The sequence below is a fragment of the Hylaeus volcanicus genome, chromosome 6 (genome assembly GCF_026283585.1).
Source record: "Hylaeus volcanicus isolate JK05 chromosome 6, UHH_iyHylVolc1.0_haploid, whole genome shotgun sequence".
NCBI lineage: Eukaryota > Metazoa > Arthropoda > Insecta > Hymenoptera > Colletidae > Hylaeus > Hylaeus volcanicus.
This window is the reverse complement of record NC_071981.1, coordinates 5625782-5651643: the sequence shown is the minus strand read 5'-3', so window position 1 is coordinate 5651643 and position 25862 is coordinate 5625782. Positions and strand designations below refer to the sequence as shown.

General features: G+C 36.8%; 1 protein-coding gene across 1 annotated transcript in view; it reads left to right on the top strand.

The window, feature by feature from the left end:
* The first annotated feature begins 2325 nt into the window (after nucleotides 1-2325).
* Nucleotides 2326-25862, top strand: part of LOC128878250 (uncharacterized) — a 246294-nt gene continuing 222757 nt past the window's right edge. Inside the window, exon 1 of the mRNA XM_054126302.1 lies at nucleotides 2326-7188. Coding sequence (XP_053982277.1) covers nucleotides 2652-7188 — 4537 coding nt within the window. The 5' untranslated portion in view covers nucleotides 2326-2651. The remainder of the gene's footprint in view (nucleotides 7189-25862) is intronic.

The following is a 25862-nucleotide window of genomic DNA, read 5'->3' as shown; positions in this document are numbered from 1 at the left end:
TATTCCATTCCTATCTCCTTTTATTCCATAAATTTAAATTAACATTTGATTTCGACGCAGCGAATAGAAATTAATAAAAATATTTCTTCCGATATCTTAAGATCTCTTAGATATCTTAGATTAATAAAAATCTTTCTTACGATATCGTTACTGCTACGTGAAAATCGATAATACTTGGCAGACACTGATTTTTAATATTATCCACGTTCTTTTTCCACGCATTTCAGATTAAAAGATCGTTTAATGCTGGGCGATGCGAGACCATATTTTTCTGAGCACTATGGATTTCAACGTTTGGAGGGTTTTTAATCAAAGGACTTCAAATAAGGTCTTTCATTTTACGCTTCCCCGTTCTTTGATAACAAAGTCCACAATTTTCTTTGATCGAGGCACCATTTTCGCTGAGATGATACGCGATGTTTACCTCTGTCACTGAATACACACATGAATTACTGTTGGCGTTTCACGACCCAATGCATCCATTACCATGGAAAATTTGCCAAGACTCTAACTAGGATCTTCTCGTGAAACATGTTAATATTTTTCCCTAAAGAACGTTTTTGATACCGAGCACTGACAAAAATAATATAATTCTGAAGCTGGTCATCGGAAATTTCAATCAATGTTCTAAATATTAGATCTACCGGAAAGTTTTATTTATTATTTTTATTTCATTAAAGTTTTATTATTCAATAAAATCTGTTCCAGATATAAGAAATTTATTATTTTGTATTATTCTAAAAACGGACAGAACTTTCCTGTAGACCTGATACGTAGTGTATAAGATAAAACGATTTTCATAATTTTGTCACAACTAGGAATAGAATTTAAAGTGACGTGAATTCACGTCTGTAGTAACATAATTTATAACATCATTTTGTCAACAAGATTCCGTGGATTCGACGATTGACTCGAGCCAAATTGTATGAACACAGAATAGAAACCTCTCGCACTAATCCAGTCTTTTCTGTAGTAAGGGGGCATTTCACTGTGAACGCACAAAAAAACCATATTTTTAATCATTTTTTTCTCAGCAATTATTGTATAAAATTGAATGAATGTTTTTTTCCCCTTGAAGGTATGATTAAGGAAAGTAAATACAAAAATTTTATTTGGTAAAAAATATTTCGTCATTCATTTACAAAATAATATGCATGTGTGCAAAAAAAAGTTATCCGCTGGCGCAGGTGATTTTGGCTTTCCTGGTAATCTGAAACAGAAAATCGAAAAAGTTTATGAAACTATGTCGTCACAGCTATCGTCGGAACCTCCACTTATTTATTTCATCGAAAATAAACAAAATGGCAGCGTTTCTTACGAAAGAGAGAAAAAAAAACACTTTTTTTGTACCGTAAATCAGGTGAAATTATAAGTAAAAATCAAAATATCAACTACTTGGAGGTTCCGACGATAGGTGTGACGACATATGTAGTTTAATAAACGATTCGATTTTCTGTTTCAGATTACCAGGAGAGCCAAATCACCTGCGCCAGCGGATAACTTTTTTTTTGCACACATGCATATTATTTTGTAAATAAATGACGAAATATTTTTTACCAAAAAAAATTTTTTTATTTACTTTCCTTAATCATACCTTCAAGGGGAAAAAACATTCATTCAATTTTATACAATAATTGCTGAGAAAAAAATGATTGAAAATATGGTTTTTTTGTGCGTTCACAGTGAAATGCTCCCTTAATACAGGAAAATCTACGAAAATCTGGCCTGCGAAGGGTTGACAGAAAATCAATATAAAACGGAATCGTTATAGCAGTTTTCTAACCATTGTTACTCTCTTTTCAGGCACAGGGCATGCTCGCCACGGGAGAAAGGCGATGCGGCGAAACAACTGTTGGCTGGCCGTTCTGGCCGTTTCGACGGTGCTCCCGATCCTGCGACACGGTCTAGCCAGGGAACGATTTCCACTCGATCAGGAGGACACGGAGCTCAAGGCTAACCGCAGCAGAGCCGCCTACGGGCTCGATCAAACGACCCCGAGCGTCAGAACCGAGGAAATCGATATCGCATCGCGCAACGACGCCACGAAACTCGTCCTAGACGCCTCGCCTCTCGACCAACCGCCGAAAAAGTGTACAACCATCGACGACGCTACAAAGGCGTCCCAAAGGATTCCCCAAGGAGGATGCATCGAAGATGCAGATCCCTCTGCACGGAGCAACTCGGTCGACCAGGCCACGATTGTCCAGCTGGATTCGAAGCTCGCGAGCAGTTTTTCCTTGGAAGATTCTCGTAAACGTTTCGCCGGGGCACAAACCATCTCGGAATGGACGATGCTGGCGGGAAATTCGGAAAATTCAGGTGAACGACGTTTATCTACCCGGATTTCCCGTGGCGCGGTTGAGCACACCTCTGAGCGGACCAGAGCCGTTATACGCGCCGATGGGACGGTTCGTACGGCGACAACGAGCGGTCGTAAAAGAGGAACGGTGGACGAGGAGACGAATCGACGGGGAACGAGGTATGGGGATCTGGGAGCTTCGCATTATAGTCACGTCGGGGGTAGTTCGCGCGACGATGACTCGTTGACGACCCCGGGCGAAAGAAATTTCGCGGGAAATCGTCCGCTTTCTGGATCGGAGTCGACAGACGGAAGAGGTCGGAGAGACGATGGCGGATCTCCAGATGACGGGATGACGGGATCCAGAAGCGAAATTGGAGATGGAAAGGAATCCTCGATTGGAGGCGATGGTGGTGTTCTGTCGGAGCGTGGTTATGGCGATCGGAGATGGTACGAGGATTTTCCGAGCGGAACTTCCGAGTTGGATCTAGAAGATAGGGAAAGTAAAGGATTAGGAGAGAGGAGAGAGGTGGGAGGAGTGAGGTTTTGGAGTTTGGAGGAAAATTCGAGGAAGAAGGACCAGTCTGTGTACGATCTGATGGACAGTGGGGCGCATTCAAGGGACTTGGGTTATTACAAGAAGCAGGGGGTGAAGAGTCCTACTATGAGGAAGATGGCGACTCAAGCGTTGCATTTTTGGGGGGAGTCGAGGAATCAGAGTGTTGATGGAAAGGGGAGCATCGAGGAAATGAAAGGGCAGGAAGTGGACAGGGGATCGGTGGAGCTCAGTTCTGATTACAGGGAAAATAAGGTGAAATCTGAGACATTTAAATTCCTGTCAACTTCGATGCCCCCTAGTAGTAGCCTAGAGGGGAGCAATAAACTGGTGGAGTCAAAATTCGATCATCAAAAACAGAAGCTCTCAAAGAAATCAATAGATCTCAATTCCTCCAATGGTCTTTATGAGAAAAATCAGATGAAATCTGAAACATTAAATTTCCATTCAACTTTGATGCCCCCTAGTTCTAGTCTAGAGGCGGCTAAAAAACTCGATCATCAAGAAGAGAAGCTTTTAAAGAATTCAATAGATCTCAGTTCCTCCAACGATAATTATCAGCAAAATCAGATAAAATCTGAAACATTAAATGTCCAATCAACTTTGATGTCCCCTAGTAGTAGCCTAGAGGAGGCTAAAAAACTCGATCATCAAGAACAGAAGCTTTTAAAGAATTCAATAGATCTCAATTCTTCCAACGATAATTGTCACCAAAATCAGATAAAATCTGAAACATTCCCGTCAACTTCGCTGCCCTCCCTTACCCCCGCCAAGCTGGCAGACCTTGCCCCGAATAGATTATCCAAGAGATCGTTAGATCCCACCTCGGATCGGCTCAAAACTCCCCTAAAACCTGAGCTATCGCCCGTCTGGTTCGATCCATCCCCCGATCGCATCCACCCTCTCGCCTCTAGTTCGCAGGAGTCGAGCCGTGAACGCTATAATTCTACGGGGATCGAAAACCCGGAACGCGTCCCGACGTCTCGTAAATCAGCGGAAGTATACAAAGACGGATCGCTAGAGCTGCGCGACGTCTCCCTGAAACAAAGATCGACGGCCAACAATGATGTTCCCGAAGACAACGAGCCCGCCTCCTCGAATCGAGTCGCGTTTCCTGTTTCGAGAACGGCTATCGATGTTAGCGCTGTTGAGAGGGAACAAGGAAATCTCGCTCTACATACAACGAACAAAGATGAAGTGACACTTACGGAAGAGCCGGGGAAATTAATGAATGGAAACGGGTATTCTTACCTAGGAGAGAGCAGGAGCGTGGACGTGGTAAACAATGGGACGACGGATTTCCATTTCAGCGGAGATAGCGATGCGAACGATATGTCGAAAATGGAAAACGTCGGTTCGAGAGAGGATAGAGGCTTGCCTCGAGTAGAGATTCGGGATGGGAAAGAGGATTGGACGCGGAAGGAAGTACTGGTGGAAGGATCGAGGAAGGATGTATCAAACGGTGGAGCAGATTTCAATTTCCCTGAGATAAACGTCGCGGGAAAGCTATCCAAAATGGATAACCCGACTCTTATTAAAGATGGAGTGACACTTGTTGAAGAGTCGACGAAATTAGCGAATGCAAATGGGAATTCTCCTGTGAAGTCTTTGAGAACTCTCCGAGGTACAGGTACCTCTGATAGAAAGGCTAGTGTCAGTGCTGAGAATCCTCCTGAAGAATCTGAAACCCCATCCCCAATTTACCAAGTCGCCATAAATTCAAAAGAAAATCAACGATCCTCAAATAAAAATAATAATTCTGTCAACATTTTGAATTCTACGCACCATAGTTTCACAATCACAGGGACATCTGATAGAAAGACTAACAATCCTGGTATCAGTGCTGAGAATCCTCCAGAGGACTCGAATTCAAAAGAAATTCACCAGTCTCCAAACAAAAATAATAATTCTTCTGTCAACCCCTTGAATTCCACGCACTCTATTCTCCCAACCGCGGGTACCTTCAATACAAAGCCCAACAATCCTACTATTAGCACTCAAACTACTATTAGTACTCAAGACCCTCTCGAGGACTCGGAAGCCCCAGATGACTCGCTCGTTGTAAAGTCGAGAGGATCCCAACGATCCTCCATCGAAGCTCACGGCTTCTGGATCCCATCCACGCCGTCCAACGCCGGAGAAAACGATGATGGAATCGAGGCACCAGAGCCGGAGGCTAGGATCGTCGACCAGACACTGTCTGCCACAGGCCAGCGATCAATCTCATTAGCGGGGACTTCGAGCGCCGTCGTGGAAAATCACGAAGAGCGCGGAACCACCTCCAGGGTCTCTTTAAAGCTTAATGGTCCGGTTACGAACGACCCAGTAACCGTTGTCAAAGACGTGGCATGGAGTCGGGACTCATCGAACCAAAACAGCCAGCTGAGCGTGCACGGAATCAAAGATAATGAACCAGCCGTCGGATTTCCTTCCGGCGAGAGGGTGAGGGACGTCGCGGGGGGCGGACATGGTGCCGAGACGATCGATGAAGTTAATCTGGATGGATCGGGGAACGGGGATCACGCAGAAATATCGAAAAGCTTCGTCGAGTTGATGAAACAGAGAGACTCGAGAGGAAATTTGGGGAACTCGGAAGCCAAGTTGGGGAGTTCGATGGGAAAGTTGGGAAATTCGAGGCCAGGAGACTCGTCTGTGATCGGCACGGGCAATGTTGAGGAGGAACGTGCGGAAGAGTGGAGTTCCTTTAAGACTGGACTGAGTGGGGTAACAGGTATTCTGGGTAATAAGGCGAAAGGGGATACCAGAGATCCAATAGAGGGGTCGATAGGGTCTATTGAAGAATTCTTGAGTGCCAAGGAGGACGAAACAGTAGGAGGATTGAGGGTGAAGGGCTTTCCATTTTCTGAGGAGGCGGATAAAATGACAAAAGATGTTGCTGTAGTGAAGAATGGTATCCTAAATTCAATGAATGGAGAGTCCAAAAGCTCCGAAGGGTCAAAGGAGATGAGGGTTGAGAACCTTCAAAGTGTCAAACAGGAGGATCAGAGGACTCAGGTTGATTTAACTGCTGTAGTCAAGGATAGTGTAATGGATCCAATGAACAGAGAGTCCAAAAGCTACAAAAGTTCAAAGAAGATGAGGGTTGAGAACCTTCAAAGTGTCAAACAGGAGGATCAGAGGTCTCAGATTGATCTAGCTGATATAGTAGAGGACAATACCCGCGATCCAATGGACACTGAGTCCAAAAGCTCCAAAAGCTCAAAGAAGATGAGAGTTGAGAACCTTCAAAGCGTCAAACAGGAGGATCAGAGGACTCAGATTGGTCCAACTGAAATAGTGGAGGACAGAGAGTCCAAAAGCTCCATAGAAGAATCCCTAGATCTTAAAAAGGATGAGGAACTAGGTAACCCAAGGGCAAAGGATCTCTCCCCTACCAAACAGCCTATCAACAGGAAACTTCATCTATCTGCTGCATTAAATAAAACCCTCAACAATCCAATGAACAGCCAGTCAACATCCTCCACCGATGATCTGCCATCTCCAAAGGACAATACATCACTAACATCAAAGGTCCCTCAACACAAGTTTGAAACTCAGACTAATCCACCCTTCACGAAACCAAACAACATCGTCAACCCACCAATTCAATCGTCAGTCTTCACAAGCAACCTACATTCTCCAGAACAAAGACCATCAGACTCCCCAACAAAACAGAGACGAGATTCCAGCGGATTTCCTACAAAATCAGAGGTACCATCCTCAGTGCTCGGTAACAAAGCACCGAACGTCACGTCCACGAAGATCGAATCGTTCCCATTCGAGAACCTCGGTCCGAGAGCATCAGTTCTGGATCGTCGGGAATTTATCGCGCAGAGTCGAGCTACCATAACCAGCACGATGGACGAAACGACGAGTCCTCGGACGGTTTCCTTCGACGAGGACGTCCCGTTCGAGACCACCGAGTCCGGTAAAATAGATGCCGGAGCGTCGATCGCGTCGACCACCGACATGGATCGGTTGGTTTATCTGGGAACAGGCGAGGACAGAATCACTACTGCGGCGAACGTGTCCCAGGGCGGTGGGGATAACTCGTCCCACGAGTTGGAGTATCAGTGGCCAGTTAAGCACAGCGCGGTCGTAGAGGGTGACCTGGTGCTGGGTGGGTTAATGATGGTGCACGAGAGAGAGGATAGGATGACTTGTGGCCCGGTGATGCCACAGGGCGGCGTCCAAGCTGTCGAGGCTATGCTGTACACGTTGGACTGGCTGAACGAACAAGACATCGTGCCTGGCGTGAAAATCGGCGCTCATATACTCGACGACTGCGACAAGGACACCTACGGACTCGAAATGGCGGTGGATTTTATCAAAGGTAGGTGCATTTGCTTCCCTACGTTTAATCGTGTTGCTCGATGATACTATGTATAGTTGATATCGATTATTACAGTGTTAGTTACTTAGGTTCCATGAGGGATTCTGCTGGAGATGAGAAGGAATCTTTTTTTTATTCAAGAATTTTTTAGGGTGGGTTATCGTAATTAATTCAATACGCCGGTATTATATACAGGCCCATAAATATTCTTAACCTCTATTGAAAACATTTGTCTAAATTAAATGACAAGTTTGATACTATGTTTAGTTGAGGCCAATTATTAAAGTTACTTAGGTTCCATGAGGGATTCTGCTGGAGATGAGAAGGAATTCTTTTTTTATTCAGCAATTTTTTAGGGTGGATTATTTTAATAAATTCAATACGCCGGTATTATATGCAGGCCCATAAATATTCGTAATATTTATGTCTATTGAAGACATTTGTCCAAATTAAATGACAGGTTTGATGTTCCCAAATAAATATTCATTACATGCGCGCGCGCGCGTGCGTGTGTGTGTGTGTGTGTGCGTGTGTGAAAAGTTTGTTCGTGTACATATTTATCACGAGACATTTATTTGGAACCATCAAGTTCATCATTTAATTTTTCTTGAATAGACATGGAGGGTACGAATATTTATGAGACTGACTGTATTTTTTATTTGACTTTCAAGTACGTGGAAATAATTTTTGTTGGTCATTTTTTCCTGAAATTCTCAATATACATATATTTTTTTTATTTATTTTATTTAATGATACATTAGCTATTTAGCCATTTAGTCTCAATAGTGTAAGATGAATGAATGTGGAATATTCAGATATCTAGATTCTTGTAAAGTGATAATTATGGTCTAAAATAGTCTCTTCGTGCACAAAGTATATAACTTGATTTTCGAACCAAAATTTGAAGTCATACTTAATTACTAATCAAGCATTATCCAAGATATGTTCTTTCATTATTCACAGCGTAATACATCAATCCCATCGAACAATTTAAATCGTCGTTTCAGAGAACAAAGAAAATCAGTGCATCCAGTTGCGGGCACAAAAGTGGTTAGGAACGTTCCATAGAATCTCATCATCTCACCTTTGAACGGGAATTTCCGAAAGTTACCTTATTTTCGACCTGTCAGCCTATCATAGCCCCTCAACGTAACAGTTCCTTTAGCGAAAGGTGAGCTGTCAACCCGTGTTACTTTCCAGCTTTCACTCCTTTTTCTGTCCCACCAGCAGTCGGCAGGACTTTAATAAAAGCTATGGTCCTGAGATTTAGCATGGTGATGGACTACCCATTGACTGCCCTGCTCGAACCTAGCTAGTTTAAAAAATAAAAACATTCAATTCTGATTAATTGAATAGCTAGTAGAAAAGAAATCGGATAATTTCCGTTATTCTATATTAGAATTTCACTGAATTTTCAAAGTATAGAGTCAATATAATTTTTTGAGAATATTATATCAGTATGTCCAGTTGATATTTCAAGACAATAATAATATACAGTATTACAATTAATAAATACAATATTATTCAGTGCCATCAATTTTTATTCACCATTATTTCTTTTCCAATAACTCGCAAAACGGAAGTTTGAATTGGTTGGATAATCGTTGCAGCAAATGAGACGTATGATAATGATTCTATACCAACTACGTACCACGCATACTAAGTTTCGTGGAATTTACCTTGTGTAACTAGAGGAAAACATGCGAAGACGCGAATTTTACGCTTGCTTTCATTGGAAGGTTCCTATATACATATGTATTAGGTAATCAAAATGTTTTCGACTAGAAAAGTTTCTCAATGAAAAATCGAAGGACTTTTTTTAAAAAGGGAATCCACCAGCTGCCTTTACGCTTGCAAAAAACGTTAGAAAATGATGGAAATTATTTTGTTGATTAGTACTTCAGATTTTTTTATTAAATAAACATTGATCAAATATTGATTACTTTTCAGTAACAGTGCATTCTACAAGGTGTCAAATTTTCTTTGTACTTTTCATTTCAGCAACTTCTTCAATTTTCACAGCTTTTACTTTTTCATTTTGTATAATAGCTGAAACACTAAGAAGTAGATCGGCGTTAAACAGAATGTCGAAATTGAATTATAATCAAGACGAAATTTTATTAAAATAGAGCACATTCTCGAGAAAAATTCTGTCAAGATTATGGCCAAAATTGCAACTGAATTCTCGACACAACTTATACGATCTTACTGCTTCGGGTTCCACAGAAGTTGCAATTTCTAAGGATGCAATTCAGCCTGCTTTGGAATTCCCCTAATTGTTCGCTTAGGCATTCTTGCAATATTAGTTGCGCGAGGTAATTTTGAGTGACGTTTCTCGGAATAAAGTTCGATTACTTGAGCATTACTTGGGCATTCTCCTGTACTGGCCCACTAAACAATAACAAACATCTCAGAATTAATTGGATAAAATTATAATTAAATAACAAAGTTTCAGCTATTGAACAAACTCTTTACAAATTAACAAAAATACATGAAATTCGTAGGGTCAGTGGACCTTGTTCGTCAATAAATTCTTATTAAACATGCGAAATCATATCGGGTAATAATCAAATAAGATTAAACATGCAGAAAATTACCCAATTAAAAGGCACCGATTTTGATTAAATTTGTACAGAATAATGATACCATTAACAGATGTGAGTTATTTTTTTTTAGTAGCGACAACTCAGTTTTAGGAGTGACAAAAATCATCAAAGTATTATTATTTAATATTCATCTTGTAACAAATATATAATATGTAACAGCATTTGTAAGTAAACAATTCCTCGTTGTAAAATTTAATTCTTCAACATTTCAACACTTAAACACTTCAATAAATAACGAAACGGATTTCCTCTTACAAGAAAGATATAGAAAAAATTATCGTTGATTATTTCGGACGAAGTAGATGCGATGATCGAAGAAATAACGACTACAAACGATGATGCATCGTCGACACGGACTTTCTGCTGTTGAATGCGTAATCCCGACGATTCGAATAGATCGAAACACACATTTGTCAGGCTTTGGAAGGTCTGAGCATTTGCATCGGCGAAACCTTGCTTTGAAAAGTGGTGAGAAGTAAACTGCAGACAGTCGGGAACGTAGAAACGAAGCGGGATGATTGATACTCGTTGTCAAACCAATTTCAGGGAGGAGGGGTCTACTGTTTGCGATCGCCTTTCTTCGCGTATTCTTTCACTGACAGAAAAGAAAGATGCCTTCGGGCCGAGGTTCATCTGTTGATCTCGCTACGGGTGAAATGAAAGGGAAATTGGGATAAGGATTTATGGAAATTTAGTCGGAGATGTTTGCAAAGAATTGTTGTTCATATTTCTCTTGAAAGGAAACATTTGTTTGATATAGTGTAAATTATCCCTGTTTATTTAAATATTGTATAAATGATAAGAAAAGTATGGACCTTTTTTTTAGGATTCCTCGCATAAAAGGAAGTCAAATTGTTCTTTACCATTTCGCAGTTTGAACCATCGTTATCCAGATAAAAGTTCTTAAAGTTGGTTAATTTTAATTCTCGGCGCACGACGTCAGCCTCTCAATCAGCTGAGCGACTGCGCGCGACCAATGCAACTTTAACTGCTTGTATCTCGATAACAAAATATCAAATTGCGATGTGGAAAAGGACTTTTCGATCCAAATTTATGTGAGGAATCTATTTTGATAAATAATTATAAATTTCTGATAACAGCCTGTGTATCGTGTGCATCTTTCAAGATTAATCTTTATTTGGAAAAGTATCCTTTTACCAGTTATGCAAAATTGGTAAAGCATGAGTAACTTCATAATGAAAATTCATAAGTTGATATTTTGGAGATCTCCACGTGCGAACAACTCCCATTTACTATTCGTACCTCGGTGGTTTTTCACTGTCGAAAGCGCGGCATGAACTGGCGCCTTCGTATTCCGAGATTCTTCTGTAAAAGTTTAACAGCCACAAGGAAAGTTCTAATGCCCGCGATATCGCGAAGAAACAACGCGGATATATCCGCGTGCCATGCTTTATATGTAAAATACTGGCTGGGAGAAAAATGTCTTCGACGCCAGGGGACTCGTGAAATTATGGAAACTCCGCCGCAACTTTCCTTGAAGATCTTCCCGTTAACTTATTACGTGGAGGTTACGTTACACTCGACACGTGGCTATACAGCTGCCTACGACACATTTCGAACCTATGTCATTTTTTTCTTGAAGAATATTATCAAATTTCGAGTACCGAATTAATTAATCAGAGATTTATTTATAGTGGTTGACAAGGAATAATGTTTACAGTAAGTGCATTAATATAGTAATTACATTCTCTATCCTAAAATCAGAAATTTCTATTTGCAAAAAAAATTAAATCAAATTAATTAATCAGAGATTTATTTATAGTGGTCGACAAGGAATAGTGTTTATAATAAGTGCATTGCTTATTATTCTCTATCTTAAAATCAGAAATCAGAAATTTTTATTTGCAATGAAATTGTTAGATCTTGAATGCATTAATTCGGTAAATTAATTGAATAAAATCTAAAATCTATATAATACTGCATCCGAGGATGCCAGTTTCTTTCCGTTTTTCTTTTAAACTGACAGTTGTTATCGTCACCGATACAGAAAATTGCGCAGGATAGCTATTTCAGCATTACATCGTTGTCTTCAATTTTCCGAAAAATTGCTGTTATATCGCGAAATCCTTCGCCTGAACGATGAGGTAGTTAGAATTAAATTTTCTTAAGGAAGATACCGCAGAGACTATCCTAGCAACGCATTACCGAGCGAAAATTTGCATTTATGATAGATTCTCTTGAATATTAAGCAACGACGCCATTTTGTGCAATAGGAATAGTCGATACTTGGAAATGTTTGCAAACAAAGTGACAAGGCTTTTCAATGGAGAAGTAAATAAATTAATTCTGAAGTTTAACAGAAATAAATCTAAATAGAATTTGTAAATTTTGTTAAGATTGTAAAAATAAATACCACGACATTTATTCTACGATTTATCTACGATTTAAGTATCTTCAAATGGAATTTTATTAATTGTTTTACTTCACAAAAGTCAAATCTTCGTGTGAAGATGTTATGTGTTCCTATTAATTTAACAATTTCTTTGTAATAAATTGAAGATGTAAAAGAATTAATTATGAGGTTTAACAAAAATAAATCTAAACAGAATTTATGAATTTTGTTAAGATTGCAAAACTAAATACCGCAACATTTATTCTACGATTTAAGTATCTCCAAATGGAATTTTATTAATTATTTTACTTCTCAAAAGCCAAATTATTTTAAAAATAAAAGCTTAGGTGGAGTAATAGTTACTTAAACAGTCTTTATTTAAAGATGTTATAAATAATATGTGTTGCCGTTAATTTAACAATTTATTTAACTCAATTCATGTATGGTGCAGAGTTTAATCGTAGCCGAAAATTTAAATTCACCACGGTAAACGTAAAATCACTTCTGCGGTAATAATTTGTTAAGTGGTTTAGCCGGATCGCTCGTTAAATTAATGTGCACAGAACGGCACGTTTTATCATTTAGAAGGAAACGTAATTAAACGTCCAATATTTGAAATTGTATCGGCCGGGAGCACGATGCGGCCGCATTATTAACATTTCTGCACGATTTTAATCATTGCAACGTGGCGCGAATTGCATAATTGAAAGGGACGATGTCATCAAGTGGTAACAGCATTCATCATTCTTAAACGTGTGTGCAATATTCCGATAAACGTTTCAGAACTAGAATAGTTATACGAAAACCGTTTGAATATATTATAAACTAAAATTTTCTGTTAATATAGTATGTCCAGTACAACTTATTTGTCAAAGGGAATATTTAAACCACGATTATTCATTTTTTTTTTTAACTAAGACACTTCTATAACTCAGTTATCGCAATATATTACAAACTTAAATTTTTTATTAATATAGTATGTTCAGTACAACTTATTTTTCGAGAGCAATTTTTAAAGCACGATTTTCCATTCTCAGCCAGGATGCTTCCATGTCTCGTCATGTTACTTGACAAATCTATCGTGGCTTAGAAAGTGCAAATTAGGACCTTGGCATCGGCGATATCTGTGTCAAGATTCTAGAAGTTTCTTCCCCTTACGACCAAAAAACGTAAAAAGAACTTGCAATGCAGAGTTCCTGATGCTCGGCATCTCCCTGTTTGGACAGTCTGCGGCGTCATTTCTCCAATGGCAAATAAAAATTGTTGAAACGCTGGAAACTTTGGTCACCGCTAACGAGGCTCGTTTGCTGATTTTTAAGTGGTTCGATGAAACTCTTCTTGGACAGCATTATTCATATACAGGGCGAAACTATATAACACGTCAGACTCTTGAAGGGAAATCAATGAGAAGTATATTTTTCAGCAATATTGTATTTAATCCGTGAAACTTCAATAATTTTTCGTTTTTATTTGCAACTACTAAAAGTAAACATAAAATAGCATAAAGTGACTTAAACTAGCCTAAAGTAGCTACAGCTAAGCCTAAAGTCTACAAGTATCATAAAGTATTTAGTTTGCCAAACCTTGGGGCTAATGATAATAATTAAAACATAATTTTTAAAAAAATCACTCATGGAATTATCTACATTTTCCAACTTTTCTAGCTGGTGTTTCGTTTGAACCTGGTTTCCAAAGTAGCCGTGCTGAAACATAAAAGGCGCTGCAAAGCAGCGAGCCTCTCATGAGGTCGATATTTCAGTTGCAGAAACACCAATTGCCATGAAGTGTTAGGTCGGTTCCACACCTCGACTGCAGTATCGATTCTTTCTTGTTATCTGAATGAATTCTTCCATTCAGAAGTTAAACTGTCGGCAAGATAGAGTTTCACAACGAGAAATGTCTCATTTTTACATTAGGTATAATCATTTAAGTAATTTTATAATAATACAAAGTAATCAGTCTTATCTATCCTTCGAATGTGAGAGAATAATATCATTAAATTCCGTATGTGATAAATGCATGTATAATTTTGATGGAAGCAGTGATATACATTTATTATTTAAAGAACATTTTATTTATTTTATATATTTTCTATTAAATCTTTTAACATGCTTGTAGTATGTAATGTAATGAATAACTAGTGAATTTTCTATAAATTTTGTCTAATATGCCAAAATGCTTATCATTTATCACTTGCAGAATGTAGTGTCGATACACGAGCTTTTACAGAACTCTACAGGATACCCTGAACGGTCGTGTATCACACGTCGGTAAGGTTGCGGTTCTGTGCAAGCTCGATAACCGCAATCTCTCCAATATCAGGTCCTAGTAATATTATTTCACTGTTTAACTTATTAATTTTCGTCAGAAATTGAAAATTCATTGTTCTGGTCAAGTTTGGAAAAACTCTTTTCACAAGGATAAGTGGAACAGTCTTCTCGTTTTTTATTTACACTAATAACGTGTAACATGGTTCATTATAAATTTCTCTATCTTGTCTTGCCTCTTAATAATCATTTATAATATCATTAAAATAATATCATTCAAATACCTTCAATTCTAAAATGTCATTTTGTAGGCTGATATTAATTTTCATCTCACTCGATATATAAAACATCAACTAATAAACAATTAAGTAACCCAAATTCCAAGAAGAATATCAACTAATAATCCACCAAAATCGTTACCTCGTAACTAAACAAACATTAAAATTCCTAGCAAGTAGTGCTTCTTGCTTTCGTAGCAACAATTCCTATTATAAACGATAAAGTGTGATGAAACTGCAATAAAACGTTACTCGTCGACCAGAATGGGAAAAGTAGTAACAAATATTTCCAATATTTACAGCCCCATCGGCGTTCCACAAAGAACTCAACCTGTACAAGTGGTACAATCCATTATTCAGCGCCTGTCTGACCAATATCGTCCCTTACTACTTGCTCCAATTACTAATTCAATCCGTGCGTTTAATCTTGCAACAAGGCAACAGCCACTGTAACTCGCTATACATTTTTATGATGAACCCTGGCCAATCTCGCTGACTCAATCTTGTTGGCATTCAGGACGATAACAGGTTTTTATTAATACTTTTATGGCGGCCGGTTAAAACACCTCGCAACGGTCGATGTTTCCCTCGTTGTTGACTCTACACCACAACCACCTCTGTTTTTTTTTTTTTTTTTTTTTTTTTTTTTTTAAAGGATAGAATTGCCGTTGATTCGCAAGCACCAGCAATTTTGTAGCGTGAAAATTTCAACAGCTTTGAACTTTTCCATTTCTCGATGTTTCTGCTTGTAAACCCTGTTGACCCTGCGTTCGGAAGGGTCGCGAAGCACTGGAAAGGAGAGAATATTTACGAAAGTTGTGCGAATCTACCAAAAACACTGCTTACTCTTTCTTTCGAGAATAATACAGCAACCGTGTTTCGCGTAATTGGAAAATTCTCACGTATGAAATTATTCGGATTTCAGTTCTACTCTGAGGGCAATTCTGAACGAGGCTTGGAATTTTTTAGGTGAAAGGGAATTATGTAAAAATGTATTAGTAACTATTTTTATATAATAATGTATATGTAGCTAAATGATTCGAGACTACAAAAATTGATACTAGGAGAAAATAGATTACTACACTTCTCACAGGACACTCTGTATAATTTCTTACATTAAATAGGCAACTGTGACTGATGATCCAGGTGACATGAGCTCAGATTCCTGAATTTATCTGTCCCTAATTCACGCATATTATTAAAAATAAATACAGAACAATATTCGAATCCTGAACGAGGTTTGAAATTTTTCAGGTGGAAGAGAATTATTTAGAAATCTATCAGTAACTATTTTTCTAAATTTTTATTGAATTCAATACAGACAGCTTAGACCTATTGTTTGGAGAGGTGAATGGATTGCAATAATTCATATGTAGCAAAATGATTCGAGACTACAAAAATAAAACTACGGGAAAATAGATTACTACAATTCTCACAAGACACTCTGTATAATTTCTTAGATTAAATAGGCAACTGTGACTGATGATCCAGGTGACATGAGCTCAGATTCCTAAATCTATCTGTCCCCAATTCACACATATAATTAAAAATAAATAGAGGACAGTATTCGAAGTGTAGATTTGACTCGTTTCAATGAAAAATCATTTAAAAGATCGTTTGCTTGATAAACTAGATACATGTACAGTTAGTGTAATAAGTATTCGTACAGTAACCAATTTAAAATAAAATTAATGAGAAACGAAATGAGGGGCCAACATCAAAAGTTAATTTAAAACTTTAATTTACGCATGAAGTTTATTAATAAAATAAATACATGAAGTTTTATTTTGAATTGGTTTCTGTACGAATACTTATTACACTGACTGTAGGTACTTCTTATTCCATTATTACTGCTGATGATCAGATCGTCACCGATAAGAACCATTCATCACGTCAAGTGACTCGTGAAGTTCGTTTTCCACTATAGAATCGTATCAAGCGTATATTTCAATTACTTTTTTTCATCTGCAAACCAAACATCATAAGCTTGAATATTCTTCTCTTACATTTCGATTATTTTACTAGATTGATGGTGGTTTCCTTTCTCTCCTTCACATTATATGCCATGAATTAACTTCTTTCTTCTTTCTTCTATTCTTTATACGATTCGACTGCTGTATTTTGCGAATATTCATAAAAATAATTCTTAATCTTTACAAGTATCGAAACGTAAAATTATTCTTTTAACAAGCATGGACGCAAATCGTTACTTTCATTTTAAATAACTAGCGCTGAAAATTGCAATAACTAATATTGGACACTGTTCATGTAATTTTCTATGCAATTTTAAATATTTATTTAACATCAAATGAAATTTCGAATTAAGTTTCGAAGAATCTTGAAAATAGAAGTGAAACCATTACTCAATTAACACGGTTAAGTAAGTGGAACAATTGGACGAATTCTAGGGAGTGAACAGAACTGACTCGTAGTTATTTATGATTTATATTATTTATATACGGGCGTTCAGCCGTGGAAGACAAATTTTTTGCTGAAGTTGCATGCTAACGCGCGAAGATAACGTTATTTCCAGGACGCGGCAATTTGTCACGATCCGTTCCCCGGATAAGCAGTCTAAAAACACCATTTTTCATAAAGCAAAGACGCGGGAAGGGAGAGGGGGAGCAGATAATGGTAAAATCGAAGCAATGCTTCCTTGTAAACGAACTTCGAAATACCAGAGAGAACAACGATCACTGTTCAAACGTGCGACACGTGCGTCGCAGTCGTATCTTCGGAGCAATGTTCGCCTTCGCGAAAGAAATATATTACTGTCGTCATCGAGAATTGAATAAATATTCCCATTTTTCAGAAGTATTTACAATTTTAATTATCGTGGACTTCTGGATAGGATATTAGAGCTAATTTTATTATGGAAGCAAACATTCTTGATTTCTGTATTTATATATAAATACTCTATAGAGTCAATTGAATCGTAGGATTTAGACAGAGACAATAGAAAATAGAGGAACAGATAATTATTTTTTTATAGATAGATTGATGATTAATAAGGGAATTCCCAGAATTTTTTGAATTTTTTAGTTTACATCTGTACTGTATGCTTTGATATTAATTATTAAGTACAGTTTTAAAGATTGGACAGTTTTTACATAAAAGATTAAAGACAATTATTTCTATAAATAGAATGATGATTCAAAAGGGGATTCTTAGAATTTTATTAATCTCATATTTTAAATCTATACTCTTTGATATTAATTATTAACTACAATTCAAAGCTTGGACAGCTATTTCCATAAAATATTAAATGGCAATTATTTTTATAAATAAAATGATGATTAAAAAGGGGATTCTTAGAATTTTATTAATCTCATACTTTAAATCTATACTCTTTGATACTAATTATTAACTACATTCAATTATTAACTACATATTAATTATTAACTACATGTTAACGCAATTCGAAGCTTGGACAGCTTTTTACATAAAAGCTTAGACAGCCTATTTATATAAAAAAGAACGAAGATTAAAAGAGAAATCCTACAAATTTTCTAAATCCCATACTTTGTAGTTCATTAATTAATAGGAACTCCTAAGCTTTGAGTTCTCCCTTCTAAAGAATTTTGGGGCGCCATTTAGCAAAGACAGAAAAGTACCAACAAATATTTAGGGTAGTTTTCTAAATCCTGCGACGGCTACGACGGCTCCTACGCAAGGATCAGCAGGGATGTCACACAGGCCAATATTTTTTTTCTTGGAAACCAGTCCTTAAATTCTCCTTTGGTCCTGTATAGGCTTAGGAAGTGTCAATTGCCATTCGAAGGGCTGGACTGTTATCCATGAGAAACGGCTGAATATCTGTCAGACGTCCGAAAATCTTTGGGAAACATATCCAATCGAGAAGCGATTGGCAATCTGAAAAATGGGATTGTCCCCTGTCAACCTCGAAGTAAACTCGATCGAATGGCCTCAAAGAGATTTGGATCTCCGAAAAAAGTAAATTTCTTTTAGGTATTTTCTTGTATACATACACGACGAAGTACAATAATTATCAAAAATTTATTAGTTTTAGTTAAAAATAAATTTTAAATAAAATATAAATTTTTCAAACTATTTTAATCTTCTTTTGGATCCCCCTTGGGGAATATAAACCTCACAAATTTTGTTGAAACATTAATTAGACATTGATATAAAGTGAGAATAAAGTTTAAACTGTCCATCTTTGGTAAAGTTTAGTCAGGCTAATTAGACTTCTTTGATTAACACCCTCATAAGTTTCAAAAATAACTAAAGATATTTTTGCATGAAATTTAACGGGTCCCATGCTTTTTTCGAATAAATGCCTGAATAAGTTCTAAATTTGCTCTTTGAATCAGTGTCTGGTCCTCGAACAAGCTTCTAACAAGGTACTCATAATTTTCGTCCGCGAAAAGTGCCAACACGCTCGACACGGTATCGTGAGGAGTAAATTGCTGGAGGTTCGTTTTTAAAGAGTTTTAATTAAAATTAGTACGAAGCAATTAAGGTTCACGGGCAGGGAGCATGGTGGGGGGAAAAAAGCAGCACAGCTTCCGATTCCGTTACAAATGCTGACTGCGCAGGAAGAATTTTAAACTTCGAGCTACGTAGACTCGAAGAAACTTTAACAATGGTAAAAGAAAGTCGTCCGCTATGCTTCATTGTAGAGAAAATAATTGAACAAATTTGTGGAGCTGGATCGTGAAGCACAGCTTGCATCTCAATTTAAAAATTTTGAATAGAATCCATAGCGTGGAGTGCAAAGGATTATTATTATTGCAGAATTTATCTAACGTAACAAATGTTTGTAGATATTATTTTTTGTTATTTGTAAGAGATGTGAGACTCATTTCAATATTTATTTTTATTTAAATTAATGTAGCTGGGGTAGACATTTTCAAAATATAAATTCTCAATCGTATTAAATATTTTTCAGAGAAAATATTTTAGTTATTGAATCAACTAATTTTATTTCAGTGATTGAGACATCTTTGAAGCATAAATTTATTTTCAATTATATTTTGCAATTGTCATAATTATCTCGAGTTAGGATAGACACTTTTAAAATATAAATTTTGATTTATATTAAATATTGTTCATAGGAAATACTTTAGTTATTGAATTTACTAATTTTATTTCAGTGATAAAGACATCTTTAAACCATAAATTGTCAATTATATTTTACAATTGTCATAATTGCCTCGAGTTAGGATAAACACTTTTAAAACATAATGTTTCAATTATATTAATTATTTTTCGTAGAAAATATTTTAGTTATTGAATCAACTAATTTTATTTTAGTGATTGAGACATCTTTGAAGCATAAATTTATTTTCAATTATATTTTGCAATTGTCATAATCGTCTCGAGTTAGGATAAACACTTTTAAAATATAAACTTTGAATTATATTAAATATTTTACATACAAAATACTTTAGTTATTACATCGACTAATTTTATTTCAGTGATTGTGACATCTTTAAAGCATTTTTCAATTATATTTCACATTTGTTCTAATTATCTCGAGTTTATAAACCAGGCCATCGAAAGCTAGAGATTATTGTCATACAACGTTCAGATCTCTAAGAAATATTCGTTGAACGCGTTGCATTCAGCGTCTGGCCGTTGCATGGCTTATTCGAACTCGGTTATTTTCCTTGCTAATGAATACAAACTGGTGTTTCTTATTCCTAGGACTTTCCCAGCAGCGTACTGAACTCGCAATCTTTTTTAACCTTCTCCAAGTTCATAAATACAAATTGTATACCCAAGCTTCGTTCCTTTTGCATGCCAGCTTGTCTGGCCTGGGACAAGTGTTGGCTATTCGTCGGGAGGATCGTCCCGCGGGAGTCCAAGCGTCCGTCGATGAGCTTTCCCCCCTGCCATTTATGGAATATTTGAACCACCTCTCGTTGACTAATGTCCACGAACAAGAAATTACTCGACGTTTTATTTACCGCCGTCTGAGACGCGCGATTTCTTTTAATCTCTACCAGCTTCTGACGTCAAAGTTCCTTTATATATTGTTGTTCAAAAAGCTCGTACCAATTTTGAAAAAATCTCAGTCACATTTAAATTTTGATCTACAGGGTGTCCCAGAATTAATGTAAGAACCGGAAATGGAGGAAAGGGTAGCTGAGACGATTCTGAACCAGAAGGTCCTTTGCAAAAATGTTGAATGATGCTTCGTTTTTGAATTATTGACGAAAAACCACGGACCAATCACAGCGCCCGAGTAAAGAGCGCTCAGTTGGCTACCCCCACCGCGACCTGGCGTAGCCAGCCAATCCTGGCTCGAGTCTATGCTCTCGCGGCTGAGCGTGTGCTACACAAGCGCTGTGATTGGTCGATGGTTTTTCGTTAATAATTCAAAAACGAAGCATCACTCGACATTTTTACAAAGGAACTTCTGGTTCAGAATCGTCTCAGCTATTCCCCATTTCCATTTCATTTATTTTCATCCATTCCAATATATTGAGACCTGAACCACCTACCAAAAATCGATATGGACTTTCCAAGCAATCAAATACACTCATGTACACTCCGGGACAAAAAGATAGCACACTTTAAAATTAATATAATTTTTATTTATTTAACGTTACAACCAAGGTTTTGTTTTTATACATTCTTGCAAAATACCTCTATAAACATACACAAATAAAATTTCGCCAGTCTATACAATTTTATTAAAAAAAGAAAGAACTGTTAAGGAAATATAGTGGGACAAAATGATAGGATATTTAACTTAAAATTGTGTATAACAATAAATCAACGAATGATATTTAATGCTTAATATGTTATCGCTCCTCCTTTACATTTAATAACAGCCATCATTCTCTTTGGCAAAGATTTATGGAGTTTGTTAATAGTTTTTTGTTTTAATTGCTCCCACTCATCTTGAATACTTTTTTTTAATTTGGCAATATTTCCAAATTGTCTGCCATTTCCATGTCCAATTGTATGCCAATTTTCAATAATGTTAAGGTCGGGTGACCTTGCTGGCCAATCAAAAACGCGAATTTTTTCTCGAGAAAAGTATTCTTTTACTACTTTTCCAGTGTGTACTGCGGCATTATCCTGCTGAAAAATAAACTTCTCTCCAGCAATTCTGGTGGCGTAAGTGTTTATTTGTTCCTTAATCATTTCCAAGTACATTTTGCTATTCATTTGTCTAATTATAAATTTGATTTCCATTTTACCATAGTACCCGATACCGCACCAAATCATCACACCACCACCTCCCATTTGCCGACGACTCAAAAACTGTTTCACTTTTCGCATACCGTGAAAATAGTAACTCAGATCATCAGGTCCATCTAAGTTAAAACTCTTTTCATCCGTAAATATTATTCTTCGCCATTTCTTTCGCATATGAATATTCTTTTCCGCAAAGTGTAATCGATTCATCTTACGTTGCACAGTTAACCAAGGTTTTTTCTTCAATTTTCTTCGTGTTATGTATTTGCAGTTTCGTAAAACACGTCTCACATTCTTTATATTAGTGTCTCCACCAACACTTTGAGCTATTTGCCTTGTAGTCATCTTAGAATTTGATGCTGCTCTTAGTATTGCACGTCGTTCCCGGGCATTTAGACTTCGCGGACGTTCAGAACTCTTCTTTTTACCATAATTTTCCGGATTTTCCAAGAAGTTCATTATTACTTTTCGACTTCTATTCATAATCCTTGCTATTTTTGTCACTGCATATTGTTCATTCTTTCAATTTTATTATAGTGTCAATTTCACACGCGTTCAGTCTCTATCCGCGAACCATTTTTACATAATAGTTCGCCTTTTTTGAACAAATATACAACACGAAATAATATCACGGACTTTATTAACTATGTTCCGGGGCTGATGTTCCCAATTTGCGAGCTTCAGTGTAACTGGAAAGCGTAGATTTACTACATGTGCTATCATTTTGTCCCGCTTGCGAACAACAATGATTACATTTTTTGTGTTAGAATCCTGTCGAAATATATGTTGTGGATGATATTTCGTAAATTGTATGCACAGACATGCTCTGAGTTATCAGTAAAAGAAAATATGTATCTTAATCAGCTTTTAACACAAAATATGGGAAAATATAAGATGTGCTATCTTTTTGTCCCGGAGTGTACATCGAGGCTTTGGCTCTGAATTCATTTATAAAAATTATGCATCCAACAGGAATTTTGACAAATATGCGTAGACCTTCCCTAATTGATATTTCAATTTGAACAAAATTTCTGCCACAAAATATACGTCAACGTGATTGATTCGAATGATTCAACTTCAACTTTCGATTGATCTTTTTCTCCACCCTTCACTAGTTACTCGCGTGAATCTGTTATCTCGCTAATCTCGCTAATTGCTAATCTCGCCCTGTCGAGGAAAACGTTGGTTCCGTAGCAATTTTAAACGATTACGGTGCGCTTCGTATCTCGCGAGTTTAATTAAATTTCTCATTATATCTGCCCCTGAAGTATCAGTTTTTTTTTCGCGATCACGGTTAAGCATCCTCTACCACGTTTAGACACGCCTTTATCAGTAATTACGCGACTTAAGAGAAACGCCGCTCTGTGTGAATGCTCCGTTCCCTAATTGAATGGGATAAACAGAGAATAATTTGATGCTCGAAATTATATTAACTTTCAATTTTCAGTTCCCCTCGGAGCAGAGACGTATTAATATTTTTATTCAAATTAATTTGTTTAAATGTAGGACATATAAAACTGATCTCTTATTACTCGCTTTTATCGAACAACATATTTCGAAAAATCATTAATAATATCGTGTCTAAAGTATAATATTAACGAGTGTCAAGTAACTGACCAATAAATAAAATCATACAGAATTTGAGAACCTTGCAATAAACTAACGTAGGTGCAATATTAATGAGTGCCTAGTAACTGACCATTTAAAAATTCTTCGCATTTAAAATCTACACTTACAAAGAAAACAAAAGTTTATAAAAACAAATATTCTCAATATTTTAAACCCTCTATTCTCTTAATACTGAACAATTCATATTCTTTAAGAACTGTATTTTACTCCATGCAGAAACAAATTATTCTGACACATTGTACATTTTCTTTTATTTTCGATTTCGATACCTATTGCATCATAAGCCAGAATTTCTAAAGGACATACTCGAATTCCTCGAATCGACCAGCCTCACTCTTTTTTCCACACCGGTGGAAGAATTAAAATTTCGCACGTAAACATCGTGCATTTCGTGCGAAATCGTGCCTCGTGAAGGGTAGGGGTATCAACGCGACCCAAGAGGTCAGATGAGACAGTTTATCGGTAACATTCGACGCGAGCACTTCTAAACAATTCGAGTCACACACTTCGTGACGGAGTCGTAGTTCGAGTGTTCGGAATTAATTTTTTTGAGCAATCTTCACTATTTCACGGCGGTTTTGTGCGGTTAGTGTGAATTCTAGATCCTTGGTCCTGAAGAAGAATACCAATCTGCAGTGCGCATCTTTTTTGGTGAATTTGAGGTATTTAGAAATTAAAAATCGAAGTGGATTTATTAATGTTGAGTATTTAAAGGAATATTAATATTTTTTTATCTCGCTTTTGTGTCTCTCTATCCTCAATCACTCTTTGTGTTTATTAAGTATATTAATTAAAATCTATTGTTAGTTAATAATAATTGGAATGTATTCATTAGAACTATTAATTAGAAATTATAATTAACAGAGAAATGGTTGAGGGTAGAGAGGTAAATTGACGTAAGGATATTGATACTATTTTTTGGATAAATAATTACCCAATCACGTTGAGTTATGCTTGCCTTTCCACATTCATTCGAAAATTAGGTCCATACACCTGCATTTAATTAGAACTATCAATATTATTATTCAAGTGCCTCTTCGCGAATCATAATGAATTAATTTCTCACAAATTACCAGGATGCATTTCGGGCAACCTGCAGGCATTGATCAAATTATTAAAGACACTTCGTTTCGTTTTATGAAACATCAGCCACTTTTCTCATTAGTAGCCTGTGGATGTTTATGCAAATTTATATTTTTTTTCTTATAGAAAAATAACTGAAACTTAAATAATAGTATATCTTGTAAATAGTGTAACATTCATTATATTCTTAATAGTTTATATTTGTATATAATATATATTTTTATATTATAATTTTTGCATTCATGCACATCCTCATATATTTTCAATTGCCATAAATTGCATAAACATTCGCACTTTTCTTATTTCAAATTCTGATTTTGTGTTTTGCGTCAGACACGTTCAAATTTTGTAACAAAATTTCTCTCTCTTTGGTAATTTTGTTTCTCTCTTAAAGGAATCCTCCGTTTTAAATACTCAGTCTACATCTGTTAATTCTAATCATTCTTCAAAGTTATAAATTATTAATCCATCGGGTCGCGACGCAATAGTAGAGGCCACTACTTGTTTAGATACCGATTACTAGTGTGCTAGCACCTCCTGTTCTTACCACCAGAGGGACACCACGCGTACTCGCGTTTCTAACAAGTAAACAGTCCCACCTAATATCATATATAAGCCATTTTCGATCAAACATCCCGGGGTCCAAGACTCGGGCCTGCTATATAGCTTTACTGACGAGTCCCAATAGTAGGCCTAGGACACTTCCTTTCTTCCTTTCCTTCCCTTTCTCGCTCACCCTTCACAGCCACCATACTATAGTAACCATGAATTTTTATTAATCCCTCAAACCAACAAACTCTATTCTAAATTCTTACAGTTAGTGTTCATCTCTCAATTCTAATCACTCTTCAAAATTATAAATTATTAATCCATCGGGGCGCGACGCAATAGTAGAAGCCACTACTTGTTTAGATACCGATTACTAGTGTGGTGGCACCTCCTGTTCTCGCCACCAGAGGGACACCACGCATACTCGCGTTTCTCACAAGTGAACGGTCCCACCTAACATCATATATAAGCAATTTCCGATCAAACATCCCGGGGTCCAAGGTACAGGCCTGCCTCACAGGCACCAGCACCACACTGTAGTAACCACTACCTTTTAAAGATCTCTCAAACCAACAAACTCTATTCTAAATTCAAACAGTTAGTGTTCATCTCTCAATCCTAATCATTCTTCAATGCCATAAGTTATTAATCCATCGGGTCGCGACACAATACTAGAAGTCACCACTTGTTTAGTTATCCATTACTATTAACAACGAACATGGTTATCCATTAACTC